General features: G+C 39.5%; 1 protein-coding gene across 4 annotated transcripts in view; it reads right to left on the bottom strand.

Moving 5' to 3' along the window:
• The window catches only part of LOC117496977 (protein FAM219B-like), an 81,129-nt gene extending 64,761 nt beyond the window's left edge, over positions 1-16,368 (bottom strand). Inside the window, exons 1-8 of one of the 4 annotated variants that reach the window (XR_004557335.1) lie at positions 16,182-16,368; positions 14,920-15,028; positions 13,710-13,803; positions 11,938-12,015; positions 9,339-9,390; positions 6,692-6,808; positions 5,317-5,438; positions 3,841-3,938 (exon numbers count right to left, since the gene is read on the bottom strand). Coding sequence is in view for 2 of the 4 variants with exons in the window: in XM_034148859.1 (XP_034004750.1) it covers positions 3,825-3,938; positions 9,339-9,390; positions 11,938-12,015; positions 13,710-13,803; positions 14,920-15,028; positions 16,182-16,244 (510 nt within the window). In the remaining 2 variants the exon portion in view is untranslated. Of the gene's footprint in view, positions 1-3,815; positions 3,939-5,316; positions 5,439-6,691; positions 6,809-9,338; positions 9,391-11,937; positions 12,016-13,709; positions 13,804-14,919; positions 15,029-16,181 lie in introns of those variants that run through there. The other 3 variants (XR_004557334.1, XM_034148860.1, XM_034148859.1) reach the window with 3 other exon arrangements.
• Between the last annotated feature and the right edge of the window lie 473 nt (positions 16,369-16,841).

Below are 16,841 nucleotides of genomic sequence, written 5' to 3'. Positions count from 1 at the left end.
GTGGTGCAAACATAAATAACTTCAGACCATAAGTTGCAAAAAGAGGTCAAAAATATACATTTAAATACAAAAGAACCTAAAAAACATAAAAACTAAAAGACTTGGAACACTGAATATATGTCAGACTACTGTGTGGTATATTTTAAGATAAGATCAGATAAGAAGAACTTTATTGATCCCAATGTGGGAAATGTTTGCGTTGCAGCAGCATGAAAAGACAAGGCATTGAACATTAGAGAAATTAAAAGACTAGATATATACTTTAATTTAGCCAGGACTGGATTATTAAATATGAGATTGAATATAAATGTGAAATGTACAGTGTGAGTTTGAGTCCAGTTATCAAGAGAAGGCTGTGCAGACGTTCAAACTCTAAGGTTTTATTGTCATATGCACAAAGCTACAGTGTAGACATGGCAATGAAATTCTTCTGACCTGAGCTCCTCCAACAATGCAACATATATAATGAAGTAGTGGCTATTTCCTTAACGATGAATCAAGTATTCAGATAATTGTCTGTATTTTGACTTGACTTCTCCCAACACACATTGCGTTCAGATATCTGTCCTGTGGTGCTGTGTACCTATTATTACCGTATACCGGTCCTTCTCTTCTGTTGTGAGACTGTAGAAAGAAAAGCTCCTTTACCTGTCTTTGAAGACACGCTTTATTTTTCTCAGGAGTGCAAAACCCTTTTCTTTTGGATAATTTGTTTTCTCCTGTTTTTACGTTAGAGTAGGTAAGAAGCCTGTACGTTTATTTTTCTCATTCGTTAGGTAAGAGTTTTGTGTTAAAAGGTTTGTTTGTTTTGTGGTTTTGTTACTCCTCTTTGTAATCATTTTGGTAATTACATTTACCAAACGACATTCTCTGTCTCGGCCTCCATGTTCTTGGGAGTGGGAAAAGTGGGGACAGTGCAACTTTATGCTGCGCCTAGGTTCCCCTAGACCTGGGCGTAACATAATTAAACTGGGATCGATTGTCTACTATCGATCCCAGTTTCTCAAATTCTCTCAAAATGTGGATTTCTCAGACTAAAACCCAAAGATATTCACTGTGATCTGATATAACACCCAGTGAACAGCACGTTGTTTAGATTTTAGAGACTTCAAATAGCAGTTTCCTTAACGATTAATCAATTATCAAGATGTTTGTCGGTATTTTTTTGCCTAGCGTCGATCCCAGTTTCTCTATTTCTCTTGAAATGTGGATTTCTAAAGAAAAAAAATGAATGAAATTCTTCTGACCTGAGCTCCTCCAACAATGCAACATATACAATAACATACAAAATAGAGCAAGAAGTCTATATACATGTAAATAGAATATGTACAAGAACAGAATATGAAATGAAATAATGTACATTAAGACCAAATTAAATACGGTTTATTGCGGTGATAACTATTTATATAAATAAGTAGATTGCAAGATGACAGATGAATGTTATGGATGTTCTTCACAGAGCTCAGGTGTTTAACAGTCTTACTGCCTGTGGGATGAAACTGCCTGAGGTATTTGAAAGTATGTGAGTCTATGTAAAACATGTGTGGACATGTCGATCATCAAATCCATAATGGTGGTGTCTTTAAACGTGTCGTCGTATCAGTCCAAAACCCAATGATATTAACTTTGATGTGATATAAAACAGAGCACATGCATTCATTCTATCTGTTCAGACTGTCTGGATGCACCAATCTGACTTTCCTTTGCAACTAATGCTTATGTTTCATTATTTATTAATCGTTTGGTCTGTAACAGGGATGTCCAAACTACGGCCCGGGGGCCAAATGCAAAAAGTATAATGGCATGCGGCCCACAAAATGAAACTTGAGCTTGTCTTGTATTGTACTTCTTAAATATATCTGTAAACATATGTTACACAGTAGTGTTCATGTGTTAATGAGCCCACTTTCAGTCAATTACAAATATGTTCTAACAAATCTAAGTTGATAAGAGCCCAATAACTTATTGAAATAACGACCCTTCCTATTTCCTCTTATGATGAGCAATCTGAGGCTTCTCTTTTAAGGAATGAGCTGCTAACAAAATGAATGAAACCCTATGGAAAGCTGTCATGTAGGCTGCAGCATCATTTACTGACATTTGATTGGTTTAGCTAACTTATAACTTCACTTATGAGCCAATAAACCTCTAGTGAGCGGCCCAGCCCTTCGAATATTTTTCTGTATGTGGCCCTCAGAGAAAAAAGTTTGGACACCCCTGCTCTATAACACACTGAATATATGACAGACTACCTTGTGTTATATTTTAAATTGGAGGGCTGTGCAGAGACGTGTGCAGAGATGTGCTAAATACATGTTTTAATGAGTGGATTCTCAGATATTTCTTTTTGAGTAACTGGTTCGTGCTTTTTGAAGAAAGACATGTGTGTTCAGTGGCGACTCGTCCTCAGGGGCAGCCCCACCTAGTGTCAGCAGAAAGTCATGAAAATAATAATAATTCCAAAAATATGCAAAAAGAATATATGTTCAAATATATGTTAAGATCATGTTTAATCATCTGATTCGTCTGTGCATTGCTGTTTTAGTCTGCGTTCTTCTACTTAGTGTCTACAGTGTGCCTATTGAGCCGTTTTGAGCGATGTGGGTCAAGCCCCGATCTAGCCCCTCTCTCTCTCTGTCAAAGTGAATGGGTTCTGTAAAAACTACACTGCGCATGCTCAGAGTCTTTTTCTATTCAATGTGTGCGGCAACAAAATAATCACCGGTGGGGCATAGTGCTGGCAACCCCACCAAACGTCATCTCATACTTCAGAGCTGATTGGCTGTAAGTACGTGTGCCGCGAAAAGTGTAGTTGTGAAGAGGGGACGAGAGAGAGCAGCGTATAGCGATTACAATCAGTAACAAGGAAAGAAAATGAATGAAGTTGACCCTCTACTTCAGCTTTGGTAAGTTCATTTGATGTCATATCTTTTGTTGATCTTCTGTGTTTTGCCTGTAGGCTATTGCTCTGCTGGATCCATTGATATTGTGACCTCGTGATGAGTGTCTGTGTTCCCCCCCCCCCCTCTCTCTCTATCAGAACCACGGATAGCCTACAGCTATTTGTTTACGTGTTTAAAAAAGCACCAGAAGCTATACACATCTAAGTTGTTCGTGCCCCTCCACTTTTGCACATATAAAAACGCCACTGTGTGTGTTTCAAAATGTCAAAGGCAGACATTTAAAGGGCAGATTTCAGTAACCGTGGGAAACTGACTCCAACACATTGATTGAAACCGATTTAAAAAGTGAGTTACAAAGAAGAGTAATTAGTAAATAGAGCAGGGGGTGGCCAAACCTTTTTCACCGAGGGCCACATACAGAAAAATATACGAAGGGCTGGGCCCCTCAGTAGAGGTTCATTGCCTCATAAGTTCATTTATAAGTTAGCAAAACCAATCAAATGTAGGTAAGTGATGCTCGTGAGTGTTGGCAGCTCATCCCTTAAAACAGAAGCTTCAGATTGATTAAAATAAGGAGGAATAGGAACGGTGTGTTTCAAGCTTGTTATGGAAATAAGTCATTGGGCTTTTTCTTATCAACTAAGATTTGTTAGAAAATGCTTCCAGCTTTATTAGAAAAGTGGTCTCATTAACACATGAATACTACTGTGTAATATATTTGTACATATGTATTTAAGAAGTACAATATAAGACGAGCACAAGTTTCATTTGTGGGCCGTATTCCATTATACTTTCTTTATCTGCTGAGGTTTGGAGACCCCTGATGTAGAGTCATTTCTGGGGTGAAACTGTCCCTGAGACACGTGTGCAGAGATGTGCTAAAAACACATGTTGTAATGAGAGCATCGTCACCTGGAGGGTCTATAACTTGTCCATGCCGAGCTGTTCTGGAGTGGAGATGCCGAGCTCTGACAGCGTGGGCTGCAGCTCCTGGATCAGGTACGGGTAGATCTCTTTGTGGGGGCCGGCTTTGTCCTGAAAGACACAGAGGAAATAACAAATGAAGAGGATGTTGTTATGGAGAACACAGCGTACACTACTTACAGCGATCAGCAATACATATGGACTGAAGCCCTCCTTTAGGATTGGTTTAAACAACAATTAGCATCTAGTCATCAAATAAACAACAAGTCTTTCCATACACAACACATGGGAATACTACGGTGATAATATTGTTCTCTACTTCAATCCATTATATTGCACCATGAGATTATTAAACACCTGCACTTTCTAAAGAACATCCATAAACATTCACCTGTTTGCATCTTGCTAATTATTTATCTAATATATCAGATTCCATGTACTTGTATATAGACTCTTCTTGCACTATCTCTATTCTATTTGTATTTACTTGCACATCTCAAATCATTCTCTCGCACTATTTTATTCATCTTTCACTCAGAAATGTTCCTAACAGAGTGAATTGACCTAGAAGCCTCTCAGTGGGCACCTTGCTTCCCTTGTTGCCTCCTTAAGGAAACACTGGACCATCCTTTACGAAAGATAAGTGTTTATGTATATATATATTCCATAGAGTATTATTTATTCAAAGCCGTTATATACAATGATACTAAATGGCTTTCATGCAACCAATTAGCTTCACACATTTATGAAACCCTCAAGAAACAACATGCTATGCACGGACTCAAGTATCTAGATGTGCTTTTAGTGGCTTTGTAGTTTCCCCACAACAGAGGCACATCCAAAACACCCTCCGTCTCATCATAACGTCTCCCAGTGTCCTGATGAATTCTCCTTCACTACTTCCTTTAATCCCAGATCATTATGTTATTATACCAGAACAGTTTCATCCCACAGGCCATCAGACTGTTGAACACCTGAGCTTTGGAAAGAACATCCAGAACATTCATCTGTTTGCATCTTATAGACTATTCTTGCACTAGTTCTATTATATTCTATTGTATTTGTATTTACTTGCACTCTTTACTACTTTTGAATCCAGGCTGAAGACTTTTCTTTTTGCCGCTGCTTTTAATTGAACTTTTCACATCTTACCTTTTATTCATGTCCCTGTGTTATTCATGTTTTAATATCTTTTTAATGTTTCTACTGTGTTTAATGCTCTTAATGTCTTTCATGTTTGTAAAGCACTTTGTATTCCCTTGTGTTGAATGGTGCTATATAAATAAACTTGCCTTGCACTATTTGATCTGTTTTACTGTGTTTCGCTGTTGGAGGAGCCTCAGATTTCCATTGACATATCTAAACTGTAGCTATGTACACAATGACAATAAAAGCCTTGAATCTTGAACATTCTCATGGACATTAAGTAAGAGTGGTTAGGAAGAGACATAGGGCCTCATTTCTTCCACAATTCGATAAGTGATCTCACCTTAACGGCCTCCAGGATACGGATGGCGCTGGCCATGTCGTTCAGTCTCCGGCACGCTCTGAGCGCCGAGTCCACGGTCTTAGCCTCGGGCACCAGGTCGTACCCGATCAGGGTGTTCATGCCTTCAGGGTTACATTCATTACAAAAACAAATGTATTACTTCAAAGAATTAGCAATCATTAGCAAGAGTCGTCTGAATTTAAGGTTCATGAAAAATACTTTAAGACAATTTCTTGTGGAGAAGATATTCGTCAGCTTTATTGAAGAGACTCAAGATCAATTTTTAAAAGACATACACTTCAATATAAATTAAAAAAGGCAGTTATACCAATGTTTCCACAGAGGTGACTGGTATCGTACTGAGACGAGGATTTGACAGCAGCATTATGACACATTCATAATATTGCCACAAGCCATTACAAAACATGAAATGGGACAATAAATATAATATGCATATCGTATGTGTGTGTCTTTGGTTCTTGAGTGCATTGGACCGTCAACCTAGTTATTTAAAAATGTTGAAGGGATCCTTTTTCAGAGTGTGGTGCGTTCAGGGACCCTCAGTAACTTTGAATATATCTGTGTGTAGTTCAGAGTGTGGTGCATTCAGGGACCCTCTGTAACCCAGCTGTGTGTGTGTGTGTGTGTGTGTAGTTCAGAGTGTGGTGCATTCAGGGACCCTCAGTAACTTTGATTATATGTGTGTGTAGTTCAGAGTGTGGTGCATTCAGGGACCCTCAGTCACTTTGATTATATCTGTGTGTAGTTCAGAGTGTGGTGCATTCAGGGACCCTCTGTAACCCAGCTGTGTGTGTGTGTTTGTAGTTCAGAGTGTGGTGCATTCAGGGACCCTCAGTAACTTTGATTATATGTGTGTGTAGTTCAGAGTGTGGTGCATTCAGGGACCCTCAGTAACTTGGACTATATCTGTGTGTAGTTCAGAGTGTGATGCGTTAGGGATCCTTTTAGTTTTGTTTTGGGTTATTTATTTAATATTATTCATATATTTTATTTAGCTTGACCTGGTGTTCTCATCTAAATGTCCTGCTGTGTCCTTTATTTGCATCTCTTGCCTGTACTATATTTAGAATAAGCAATAAGAAGAAGAGCAACCATTATATTGCACCATTTCATCCAAACAATACACACAGTTTTGTTAAAAGTGGGAATAAAACCCAACTCCTAGAAACATTGGGGCTTATAACAACCAGAACACTTTTCCAGATTGACTGAAAATAGGTCTAACTTTTGACAGAATGTATTCTTTTGTCCACACTTTTCAATGAAACCCCAACTATAACCATAACATGAACCACACTATTAACAACAGAGCGAGGACACATCATCAGAAGATATTTAAAAAGCACAAAGGTACCTTTCCTCAGCTCCCAGGCATCGATGTCAGGTTTGCTGAAGTACGTCACCCAGCCGGCGTCAAACTCCTCGTCCGTCTCCACCCGGCCGTGGGAGTAACATCTGGAGGCCAATGGAGCTGAAAACATGACATACAGAGGTTCATTTACAATGTTTTTAAATAATACAAGAGACACAAATATTAGAGTTATTGCGTGCCTATTGATTTGAACACGATCCGTGTATCCATCATTTCCTGGTCTTCTCTAGAGACCCACAGTGAGGGGACAGAGAAGAACGGAGGTCGTTCTCCCAGGAGCTGGGGAAAACCAGGGTGTCCTCACAGATTGTGAGAAGAAAGCCCCCCGTGGTGGTGGATGGTGGGCCGGACCCTCAGTGTCCTCTCCACTTTCAGATGAAGGGTCAGAGGAACTCAAAGAAATGCTGGACTCCAGAGAGCATTCAGTGTCAGACCCCCCCTCGAACCTTGTGTCTTCTTCAGATGAGTCCTGCAGCTCGCTGGCAGAAGAAGGCTTCAAGATTATTTCTGAAGTCTCTTCTGCACTGAAATGCTTCTTCATTTGAGTTCCTTCTCTTTGCTCCAGGTCTTTCTCCTTCTCTGCTCACTAATGAAATAAGCCCTTGGTCAAACTGCATGTTTATCTTTGGCAGCCAGGTGCATAAACACACTAACAGTTGTTTTTGAGTAATCAAGCAGCTCTTCAAAGACACATCAAACACATCCCTCAAAAGATGGCCTTTTTTTCCCATGAAATGATCTGTGCATGCTTACAGATTCTCACACACACACACGGAGAGGGAGGAGAGGTGTGTGCTGTTTGTGCACAGGCCTAAAAAACTGTTGTTCTATCACCTGAGAGCACCAGGTCACATGCTGCAGGACCTGCTAGTCTGCTGCTGGAAATGACACACACACACACACGCGCATATACACACACACACGCACACACATATACATACACACACACACCACTCTCGGGGCCCCCTGGTAGTCACACGGCTCCATAATATAACTGGCAAAAATGTAAGAATGTCATGCATCGGCCTACAGTGGGAAAATGGTGGAATCTGTTGGAATAGAGTAGAAATATCAAATATCACTACTTTTCTTCTAAATGAAATGCTGACATTACAAAATGCATGGTTTTATACTGCAATGGCAGTGAGATCAACAAATGTGGTCTGAATGGAAGTCAATGAGGCATTTTTGAGAGAAATGAAATAATTAAAACAATGAAACAGGCATTTAAAGGGTTAAAATCCTGCCAATGATTGAATGTTTGGTAGTTTGGAGTACGTGAGAAGTTGTTTATGTGATTCATGAAAAAAAAGTAGAAAAAGATATTGATGTATGATGATTTAATAGAAGTTGTTTTGGGCGTGTACATTTTTGCCACGAAGGTGTCCAGAGGTAGTATCTGACACTACGTAAAAATTAATAATGCAGTCAAATCAATTTTGTTGCTAATCTTTGACACATCCCAGACTCTAATAACCACCAAAGTTTCATCCCTCTACTAATTATTATTATATTGAAAGAAATTCATTTTTTGTCTTTTTTTTTTAAAGAGAAATTAAATAATTCAAATAATGAAACAGGCATTTAAAGGGTTAAAATCCTGAAAATTATTGGATGTTTGGTAGTTTTGAGCACGTTAGAAGTTGTTCAAGTGATTCATGGAAAAAAAAGTTTAATAAAATATTGATGTATGATGATTTAATAGCAGTTTCTATGAGCGTGTACATTTTTGCCACGAAGGGGTCCAGAGGGTGCAAAATGCATCACGAGAGTATACAAAACATGTAAGAGTAAACGACATTGGATTTCAAAAATTTGACTCAAAAGAAGACTTCTTGCAAAAATCCATGCCAAAAGCTGTAACACAGCTGATATGAACCCCAAATCAAAGAAAAAAAGTCAGGAAAAATGTACAAAAATGCCCGAGGAGGGCACAAGGGTTAAGTACACATTCTAGTTACTTCTACAGTAATGTGAGGAAACAAGAAAGACTGATTTCTGCTAAACGGCCGGGAAAACCACCCGACTCCATATCTGAGCAGGGTGTGTGTGTGTGTGTGTGTGTGTGTGTGTGTGTGTGTGTGTGTGTGTGTGTGACTGGTTTCATGCACAGTGGTGATATGTTATGATGCAGTACTGCACTTCTAATCGACACAGTGTTTTTTTAATTGACTCAACATTGATAACACTTTCCCCTAAATTGCTCCTGTGGGGATTGTACTCCACAGTATTGAGTGTATGTAAGTCGCTTTGGATAACAGTAAAAATTCATAAAAACAACACACTTTAAATATATAAAAGTCTAACAAGTGACATCTAATGTACTTTTTAAATATAATTAGTTATACTTTTACTTCAGTAAAGGATCTAAATACTTTTTTATATATGTATAATGTGGTGTTGCGACTGTCAGACAAAAACAATCTTAAAATAATGAACCAGTTTTACACCGTGCAGAAACCGTGTGCTGACAAAGGGATGGATTGCACAGAAGTCACAAAGATGCAAATAGAGAAATGAAGCCCATCTTTGAACATATTAGCATGAACAGGAAACACACTCATAGTCACTTGGCCAGTTCGACTGCATCGTGAGGGAAATATGTGAAAGCATCTGAAGGAGAACTCACCTCGGCTGAAGAGTATCCCGAAGAGTACTGCTCAAAATCTATCTCCTCGTCACTGTGAAGACAAGCAGGAAGTTCTTTAAATCCGTCTTCAAACACACTGATGTACTTCAAATTATTCCAATATAATAATAATAATAATAATAATAATAATAATCCTTATATTTATTAAAGCGCTTTATCAATGACTCAAAGCGCTTTACAAATACACATTACACATACAGATCATACATGTAATGGTCTACTGTGGACAATACCCACAGGAGCAAGTTCAGGTGAAGTGTCTTGCCCAAGGACACAATATGACATTGTTTTTTAAATGGAGGATTTTCTGATAAAATGCAGGTTTTTAGGAGCTTTTTGTTTTGGGTTATTATGTTTTAATCTCAAAAACACAGAGAACTCAATCAAACAGTGTTCCTACATCAAAACTCTCCCAAAAGGAAGTCACACTGCCTCAAATGTAAACAAAAAAAAGCACCTTACAGTCTTAATAACTCAAGGATTATATATATATTAAATACAAAATCAAATACGGGAGGGCGTCAAAAGAATTAGGAATGTATGGAAAGACTCTCTTAATGTATCAAAGTGTTGTCTGATTAAAGTGGATTTAAATCCCTCTTTTCTCCAATAAAGAACTAAACAAACACTACATCTCTCAAACATGTGGAATAAAATGTGAGTTAAGGTGATTTCTAATCCCTTAGGGTTCCTCTATCAGCCCAAAAAGACCAAGAAAGTCTTTATGTTTGTTTAGAAAAACATTTAAGGAGTATCCTTTGAGTGCAAAATGCAATTTGGAGTCGCCTGTTTACAGCCAGCTCTTTGCATGGTACAACAAAACCAAATGAAAGCTCAGCGCAAGTTCAATCAGGAAGACCAAGCTCTTCATTCATATTACATGTCATTTCAATCCTCTCTCCTCCCTCATTAAGTGATCGGGTGTCACTCCCCAGCTAACCAATCTCTCCTCTCTCCATTCTCACAAGCCTATCATAGCTCCCGCTAATCCCTTTATATCTGCTCTTCCCTCTGTCAGCTGTCATTTCAGGTGACAATACGCAACCCTCCTCCACCCATTTCGCCTCCCGTCTCCTTCAGGACCAAGCTAAGGCTGCTTTTACACGGGAACGTTTGCGTTTATGCACAGTATGCGTTTTCAAAAAAGTCTTCCGTTCACATGCATTCGTTTCATTTAACGTGTCTGTTCAAACGAGACCGCTGGACACGCTGTAGTACATATGCTGGGACTGTAAGTGGCGCTGTAACTTCCGCCACAAAATACACCAAAAGCAGCGAAGAAGACCCCGGAGCAATGTTGCCATGGCTACCCTTCTGTTTATGCCCCGCGGTGGATTTAGCAACATGTAGTGGTTCATGTAATTCTCCATGTCCACTTGTTGCTGATGGTTGTGGTAGAGGAGCTGTAGATGTTGCACTAACATCTGTAGCATGGTCATTAGCAGTAGCACTAGCAGTAGCTACTGGCCATGCTACAGCAGTGAGCAGCAGAGGCGGGGCTATCGTTATTTTTTCTACTTCTTACATGTTGAACCCAAATACCTGTACTTTCTACTTCTTACATTTTGAACACAAATACCTGTACTTTCTACTTCTTACATGTTGAACACAAATACCTGTACTTTCTACTTCTTACATTTTGAACATAAATACCTATACTTTCTACTTCTTACATTTTGAACACAAATACCTGTACTTTCTACTTCTTACATGTTGAACACAAATACCTGTACTTTCTACTTCTTACATTTTGAACACAAATACCTGTACTTTCTACTTCTTACATGTTGAACACTAATACCTGTACTTTCTACTTCTTACATGTTGAACACAAATACCTGTACTTTCTACTTCTTACATTTTGAACACAAATACCTGTACTTTCTACTTCTTACATGTTGAACACTAATACCTGTACTTTCTACTTCTTACATGTTGAACACAAATACCTGTACTTTCTACTTCTTACATGTTGAACACTAATACCTGTACTTTCTACTTCTTACATGTTGAACACAAATACCTGTACTTTCTACTTCTTACATTTTGAACACAAATACCTGTACTTTCTACTTCTCACATGTTGAACCCAAATACCTGTACTTTCTACTTCTCACATTTCCCAAACAGGCTGGTTCCTTTAGTTTGAATGTGTGTTTGGTGGCGTGATCATTATTATTTAGAGTCATTGCGTGCCTATTGATTTGAACACGATCCGTGTATCCATCATTTCCTGGTCTTCTCTAAAGAAGAGGGACCAATGAAAACGTTGTCATGTTGCCGTTGTTCAGCATGGAAACATTCATTAGCTAACAATGACATTATTGTTCTATTAATATAAAGGGAGGTCAGGTACTCTTTAAAACAGCTGCTAGTTATGGGTACTTTTTACTGAAGTACATTTCAAAGCCCATCTTTACTTTTACTTGAGTAAAGAAGTTTAGTCAGTACTTCTACTTTCACCAGAGTGTTTTTAAACACGAGTATCTGTACTTCTACTTGAGTAAAGGATGTGTACTTCGCCCTCTCTGGGTTCAGGTGACTGCCTTCAGTAGGAATTGAACCCAGTGAACCTCACCTGTCTGAGTCCAGAGCCACTAAACTGTCCTCAGCATGTTGACTCAGAGCAGCGTAGCCCTTGTTATACTTCACCGTCCTGGAAGAAGAAACCAGAAAATGTTTTAAAAATCGTGCAAAACAAACATCGTTAACCCTCTGAGACCCACGGTCCCAAATATCACGTCATCTTCAAAGCATAACTCATGAACAGAAGAAGTTAGAAGCTTCTAATCACTTCTGGCACAATCCCAACAACTGTGTGCAATTTTCTGTGTTGGATGTTTTTTTTCAATATTATGGTTCGAAGTTCTGTTTAAGTTACAAATTCAAGCTCCGTTTTTAGTCGTTTTTTTGTTTTATGGGCAAATATCCCCTATTATAGTGTATAGAAGTCTTTAATGAGTAACATATAACATTACCTGAGGTTGTGCTGATTTCTGCGATGTGTAAAACTTGATTATCATTGTAGCCATGCCTCAGACTGCTCATACCCCTCTATTACAGCCCTGTTCCAAACAGACTGATTCTGCTTTAAAGTGGACCTATCATGCTATATTTGATACATATATTGTCGGGCCATACCTATATAAAACATGTCTGTGAAGTTTTTTTTCAAAATACCAAACAGATCATGCATTTTAGCCATGCCTCATTTCGCTCTATTTGCTCTTTTTCAGCCCTGTTTTTGCAAGGGCTGATTCTGTGGCAAATGAGCTGCAGCTGACCACGCCCCCCTGCAGAAGAGGGGGGCGTGGCACGGCCCCGGCACGAGCGTCATGTTACCATGCTTGCTGTGAATACGAGAGGACGATAACGGTCGTATCCGCTACAGTTCTCTATCAGATAGACGGTTCGGCCACACGAGGCCGACATGGAAACGCAGAAAACGATAACGATAACGATAACGGGTCCCTAGGTGGGTAGATCTGGGGAGGCAACGCTCTGGGGGAGCAAACGGCTCCGTGTCTACGCCTATACGATCATGTCCTGATAACGAAGAAATAGCCCCGCCTCTCCCCGCCTCTCCTGCTCAGATATCAGCTGCTGGGCTGTCAGAAGAGGGGGAGGAAAAGAGACGCTCCGTTTCGTATTCTTATATTATTATATAGAGTCGTTATCAATTTGTTTTAAAGCTCAATAAATAACAAAGAAGACCTCTGACCGGCACTTTTCTAATTTTGTCCGGAAGATTTAAACTTTAACGGACATGTTGACCGGCGAAAAATCTAACTGAAACTCTGCTGCACGGTCCTCTCGTCCCTTGGAAGAGGCGGAGAGGTGGGTGTTTGTCATCTGCTGGTGGACTACCGGAGAGAATTACAGCCGGAGCAAACGCTTGCCTCGGGGAGGGAGAAAAAGAGCCAGAGCGTCCACAGCGGAGAATAAACAGAAGGGCAACCATGCGCGGGAAGTCTACTTCGCTGCTTTTGTCGCAGACTACAGCGCCACTTACAGGCCCGGCATATGTACTACAGCGTTTTGTTTTTTGACACTTGGTGAGTTCCCTGACACACCGGGGACACATATTTATGTAAAAAAGACATAAAAAAGTGCATTTTGCATAATAGGTCCCCTTTAACTTCTGTACGTACCACTTCGAAAAGCATTTGGATTGAAGTGATGCTAATGCAGTAGCTTTTAATCTGGTTAGGGTTATAGACAGGAAGTGTATCTGCAGGACTCTTGCTTTTTGAGTTGGTCTCTTCACGGTTGAATGCACTTATTGTCAGTTGCTTTGGATAAAAGTGTCAGCTAAATGAAATGTAATGTAATCTTCAAACGTCTCCTCACCTCTTGGCTCCTTGTCGGGGCTGATGCACCACAGGGGGTCCTGGAGAAAGAGCTTTCTTCTTCAGGGCTTTCCTCGCCATCTCCCTGTGTTTCTCTGTGGAAAATAAACAGACGTGTGTTTTTAGTCTAGTTTAGAGTCCTGTTGTGAACCCAGAAATGTTGAGTACCCCATTTTTTAAGATAGAAATGTAAAGTACGGGTTTCCAGCACATAGAAAACAATTTAGGAGTGCTTTGGGGGGTTATTGAGGATGTTGAATCCAATTCTGACATTTTCAGGATCATAAGTGGCACTTTTAACCTGAAAGAGGCCATATTTGTAGTCCTTAAGGCAGGGGTGGGGAACCTTTTTCCTCTCAAGGGCCATTTCAATTTTTTCAACATCCTCCGAGGGCCGTACAAATTATTGACCTCTGCTTAAAAATACAAAAATCACAGCCCATTCATTTGGCCTTTCTTTCATGCTGTGCAAAGAAAAAGCAACCTCTTAATCCAGATATCTTACCATGACTCGCGCATGCATTCACGTGCACGGTGTGGCATGACCACCAAAACAGAAAGATATGGACACAAGATGTGTGCAAATGTATTTAGTTTCCTATCCATGTAAACATGATTTAAGTGGGGGGTGGACCTAACCTGCTCTAGGGGGGTCCGGGGTGCATGCTCCCCCGGGAAGATTTGTTTTTAAATGTTGAAGTTAAAAGCATCAATCTGGTGCACTTTGAGAGCAACATTAGGAGATCTATGGATACATATCTCAACACCCATATGAAACAGAACTGTAAACAGATTTTATTTTTCTTTATGGATATTTACAAATCACTCCCCTTTCAAACTGTATTCTTGTTTATTAATAACAACTTTATTTTACTGTCATATAGTATTTTATACCTGTTTACTTCATTCTCTTATTTTTTTATAACTATAATGATCATATAAAGATGTGCCTTTACCTCACTGGTTGTAGAAAAAGCTTCTTATATTCGTTAGCATAGCTAGCTAACCAGATGCTAATAACAACAAAGTTATTGACTGTATGATCAGTATGACAGATGAACAGATCGCCACTGGGCTTTCAACTAAAGAAAGCTCTCCTCGTGTCTCTCCGAGTCCTGTTTCCAATTGCTTCAGAAGTTTCCCCCACAATAACAACCATTATAATCTGACCAACACACAGGCGTTATATAATAGTTAATAGAGTTACTCACGTAGTTTGAGGTGTATTGCTGGAGCTCTCGACATGATGTAAGGTCCTCTTTTCTCCACTGGCCGGATGCCTCCGTCAGCTGTTTTAGGTCTGGTGCCATTACTGGGTCCCTGAGGACGGAGGAATTGAGAACAATCTGTACATTAATATATGTTTGGCAGCTAAATAATCATAATAATAAAGCATTATTTATATAGCACTTTTCATACAACACGTGCAGCTCAAAGTGCTTTTTACAAAATGAATCTGAAGCCAGTCCCCAACTCCGGGGACTTCCGTCCGGGGACTCCGGGTGGCAATATACGCCGTGAAGTTGTTTGCGGCCTGCCAGTAAACCCAAATCAGAAGTAGAAGAAGTGACGTCAGCGGCTTCATTTGCCTAATCCTTCCCCAGGAACTTATTCCGGTGTGAACGCGATCTGTACTTAGTTCATGAGAACTAAAGAGAACTAAGTTCTCATGAACCTTTGTGGGAAAAGTACTGCGGTGTGAATGCGCCTACAGTATACAAGTACTTTTAGTACTTAATTTGGAGGCAATACTTTTTTAATTCAGGACTTTTACTTATAACATAGCATGTTTTCTATTAAGCTACTTTTACTTAAGTTAGAAATCCAATTAGTTCTTCCACTTCTACATAAGTTACTCCATAACTGTCTCTAAATAAAGTGAAAACTCCTCCAGATGTCCCCAGCAGTTCTGTTTATGGAATAAGAAACGATAACACTGTAGGTGTTTATGGGCCAACTATATAATGTCACTTAATGTCAATCAAACTCAATCTTAGCATTGTTTTACGAAAAAGAGAAACACTTCATTTTGTAAACACGACTAATATAAACAACTGTCAAAATCCCAGGCTAAGCTAATCAGCTAGCAGCTAGCCTATGGATGTATAAAGAGACAGAGGCGTTCATTCCTATGAGAGTTGCTCAGTGGCGCTTGAAGCCAAAAATAGAGCGAGTGTAGGTTCAGAAAGTACCCGGATATAAGCCCAAGGCGCATGCGCAGTCTGAGTTTTATTATAAACTTTAGCTTTTGTGTCGTTGTTCCACATAACTTGCCAGGATTTAATTATTCATCGTGCTTTATTAATTATTATACTTCAGTTTGCTGCTGTAATATAGCTGTTTTTATACCAGTGACATCCTTGAAGTTGTAGTACTGCCATTTGGCCACTACGCCCATTCATAAAAACCGTCTTCAACTAGCCTCCCAGTTTCTATGTACAAGTTAGCGTTAGCTATCTTTAGCAGACATTACCGGGAAGACTTGCGGCTCCAGCAGGGTGTCCTTCTCCGGTTCCTCTATGATGTCGTTCATCATCTTGTCGGTAGTTGTCACAATTTATTCCACAAAACAGCCATGGTGGGACTTTGTTGCTCTTCTCCTCGGGAGCAGGGAGGCACTTCTGTCAGCTAATGCATGAGTGAAAAGGTTCCATACTACTTCCGGGAGAAGTTTTTCAAAATAAAACATGAGAATAACTGACGTAGCAGGGAATTGTAAGGAGGATTATTTCAACCAATCAGAGGTGGAATAAGTACTCAGATCTTGTACTTGAGTCAAAGTAGAAGTACCACAGTGTATGAATACTCTGTTAGAAGTAAAAGTCCTGCATTCATACTTTTACTCCACTACAAGTTACAAGTAAATGGTGTACTTTTACTCCACTACATGTATTTAATACCTTTAGTGACTTTACAGATGTGGATGAATGATGTGAAATATAATCAAGTGTTAAATCAGACTTTAGTTCCACCTGGAGTAAATTCACAAGCTACCCTGCAGTATACAAAGTCATTCAAACTAGCTGCACCTTTACCAGCTTTGAGAACACTTTAATGATCAATCATTATAAAACATATCATATATATTATTCTGAAATGGACCAATCTGCACAATCACTACTTTTACTGTCGC

Source organism: Trematomus bernacchii, unplaced genomic scaffold, assembly GCF_902827165.1.
Source record: "Trematomus bernacchii unplaced genomic scaffold, fTreBer1.1, whole genome shotgun sequence".
Classification (NCBI taxonomy): Eukaryota; Metazoa; Chordata; class Actinopteri; order Perciformes; family Nototheniidae; genus Trematomus; species Trematomus bernacchii.
This window is presented reverse-complemented; position numbering and strand designations above follow the sequence as displayed.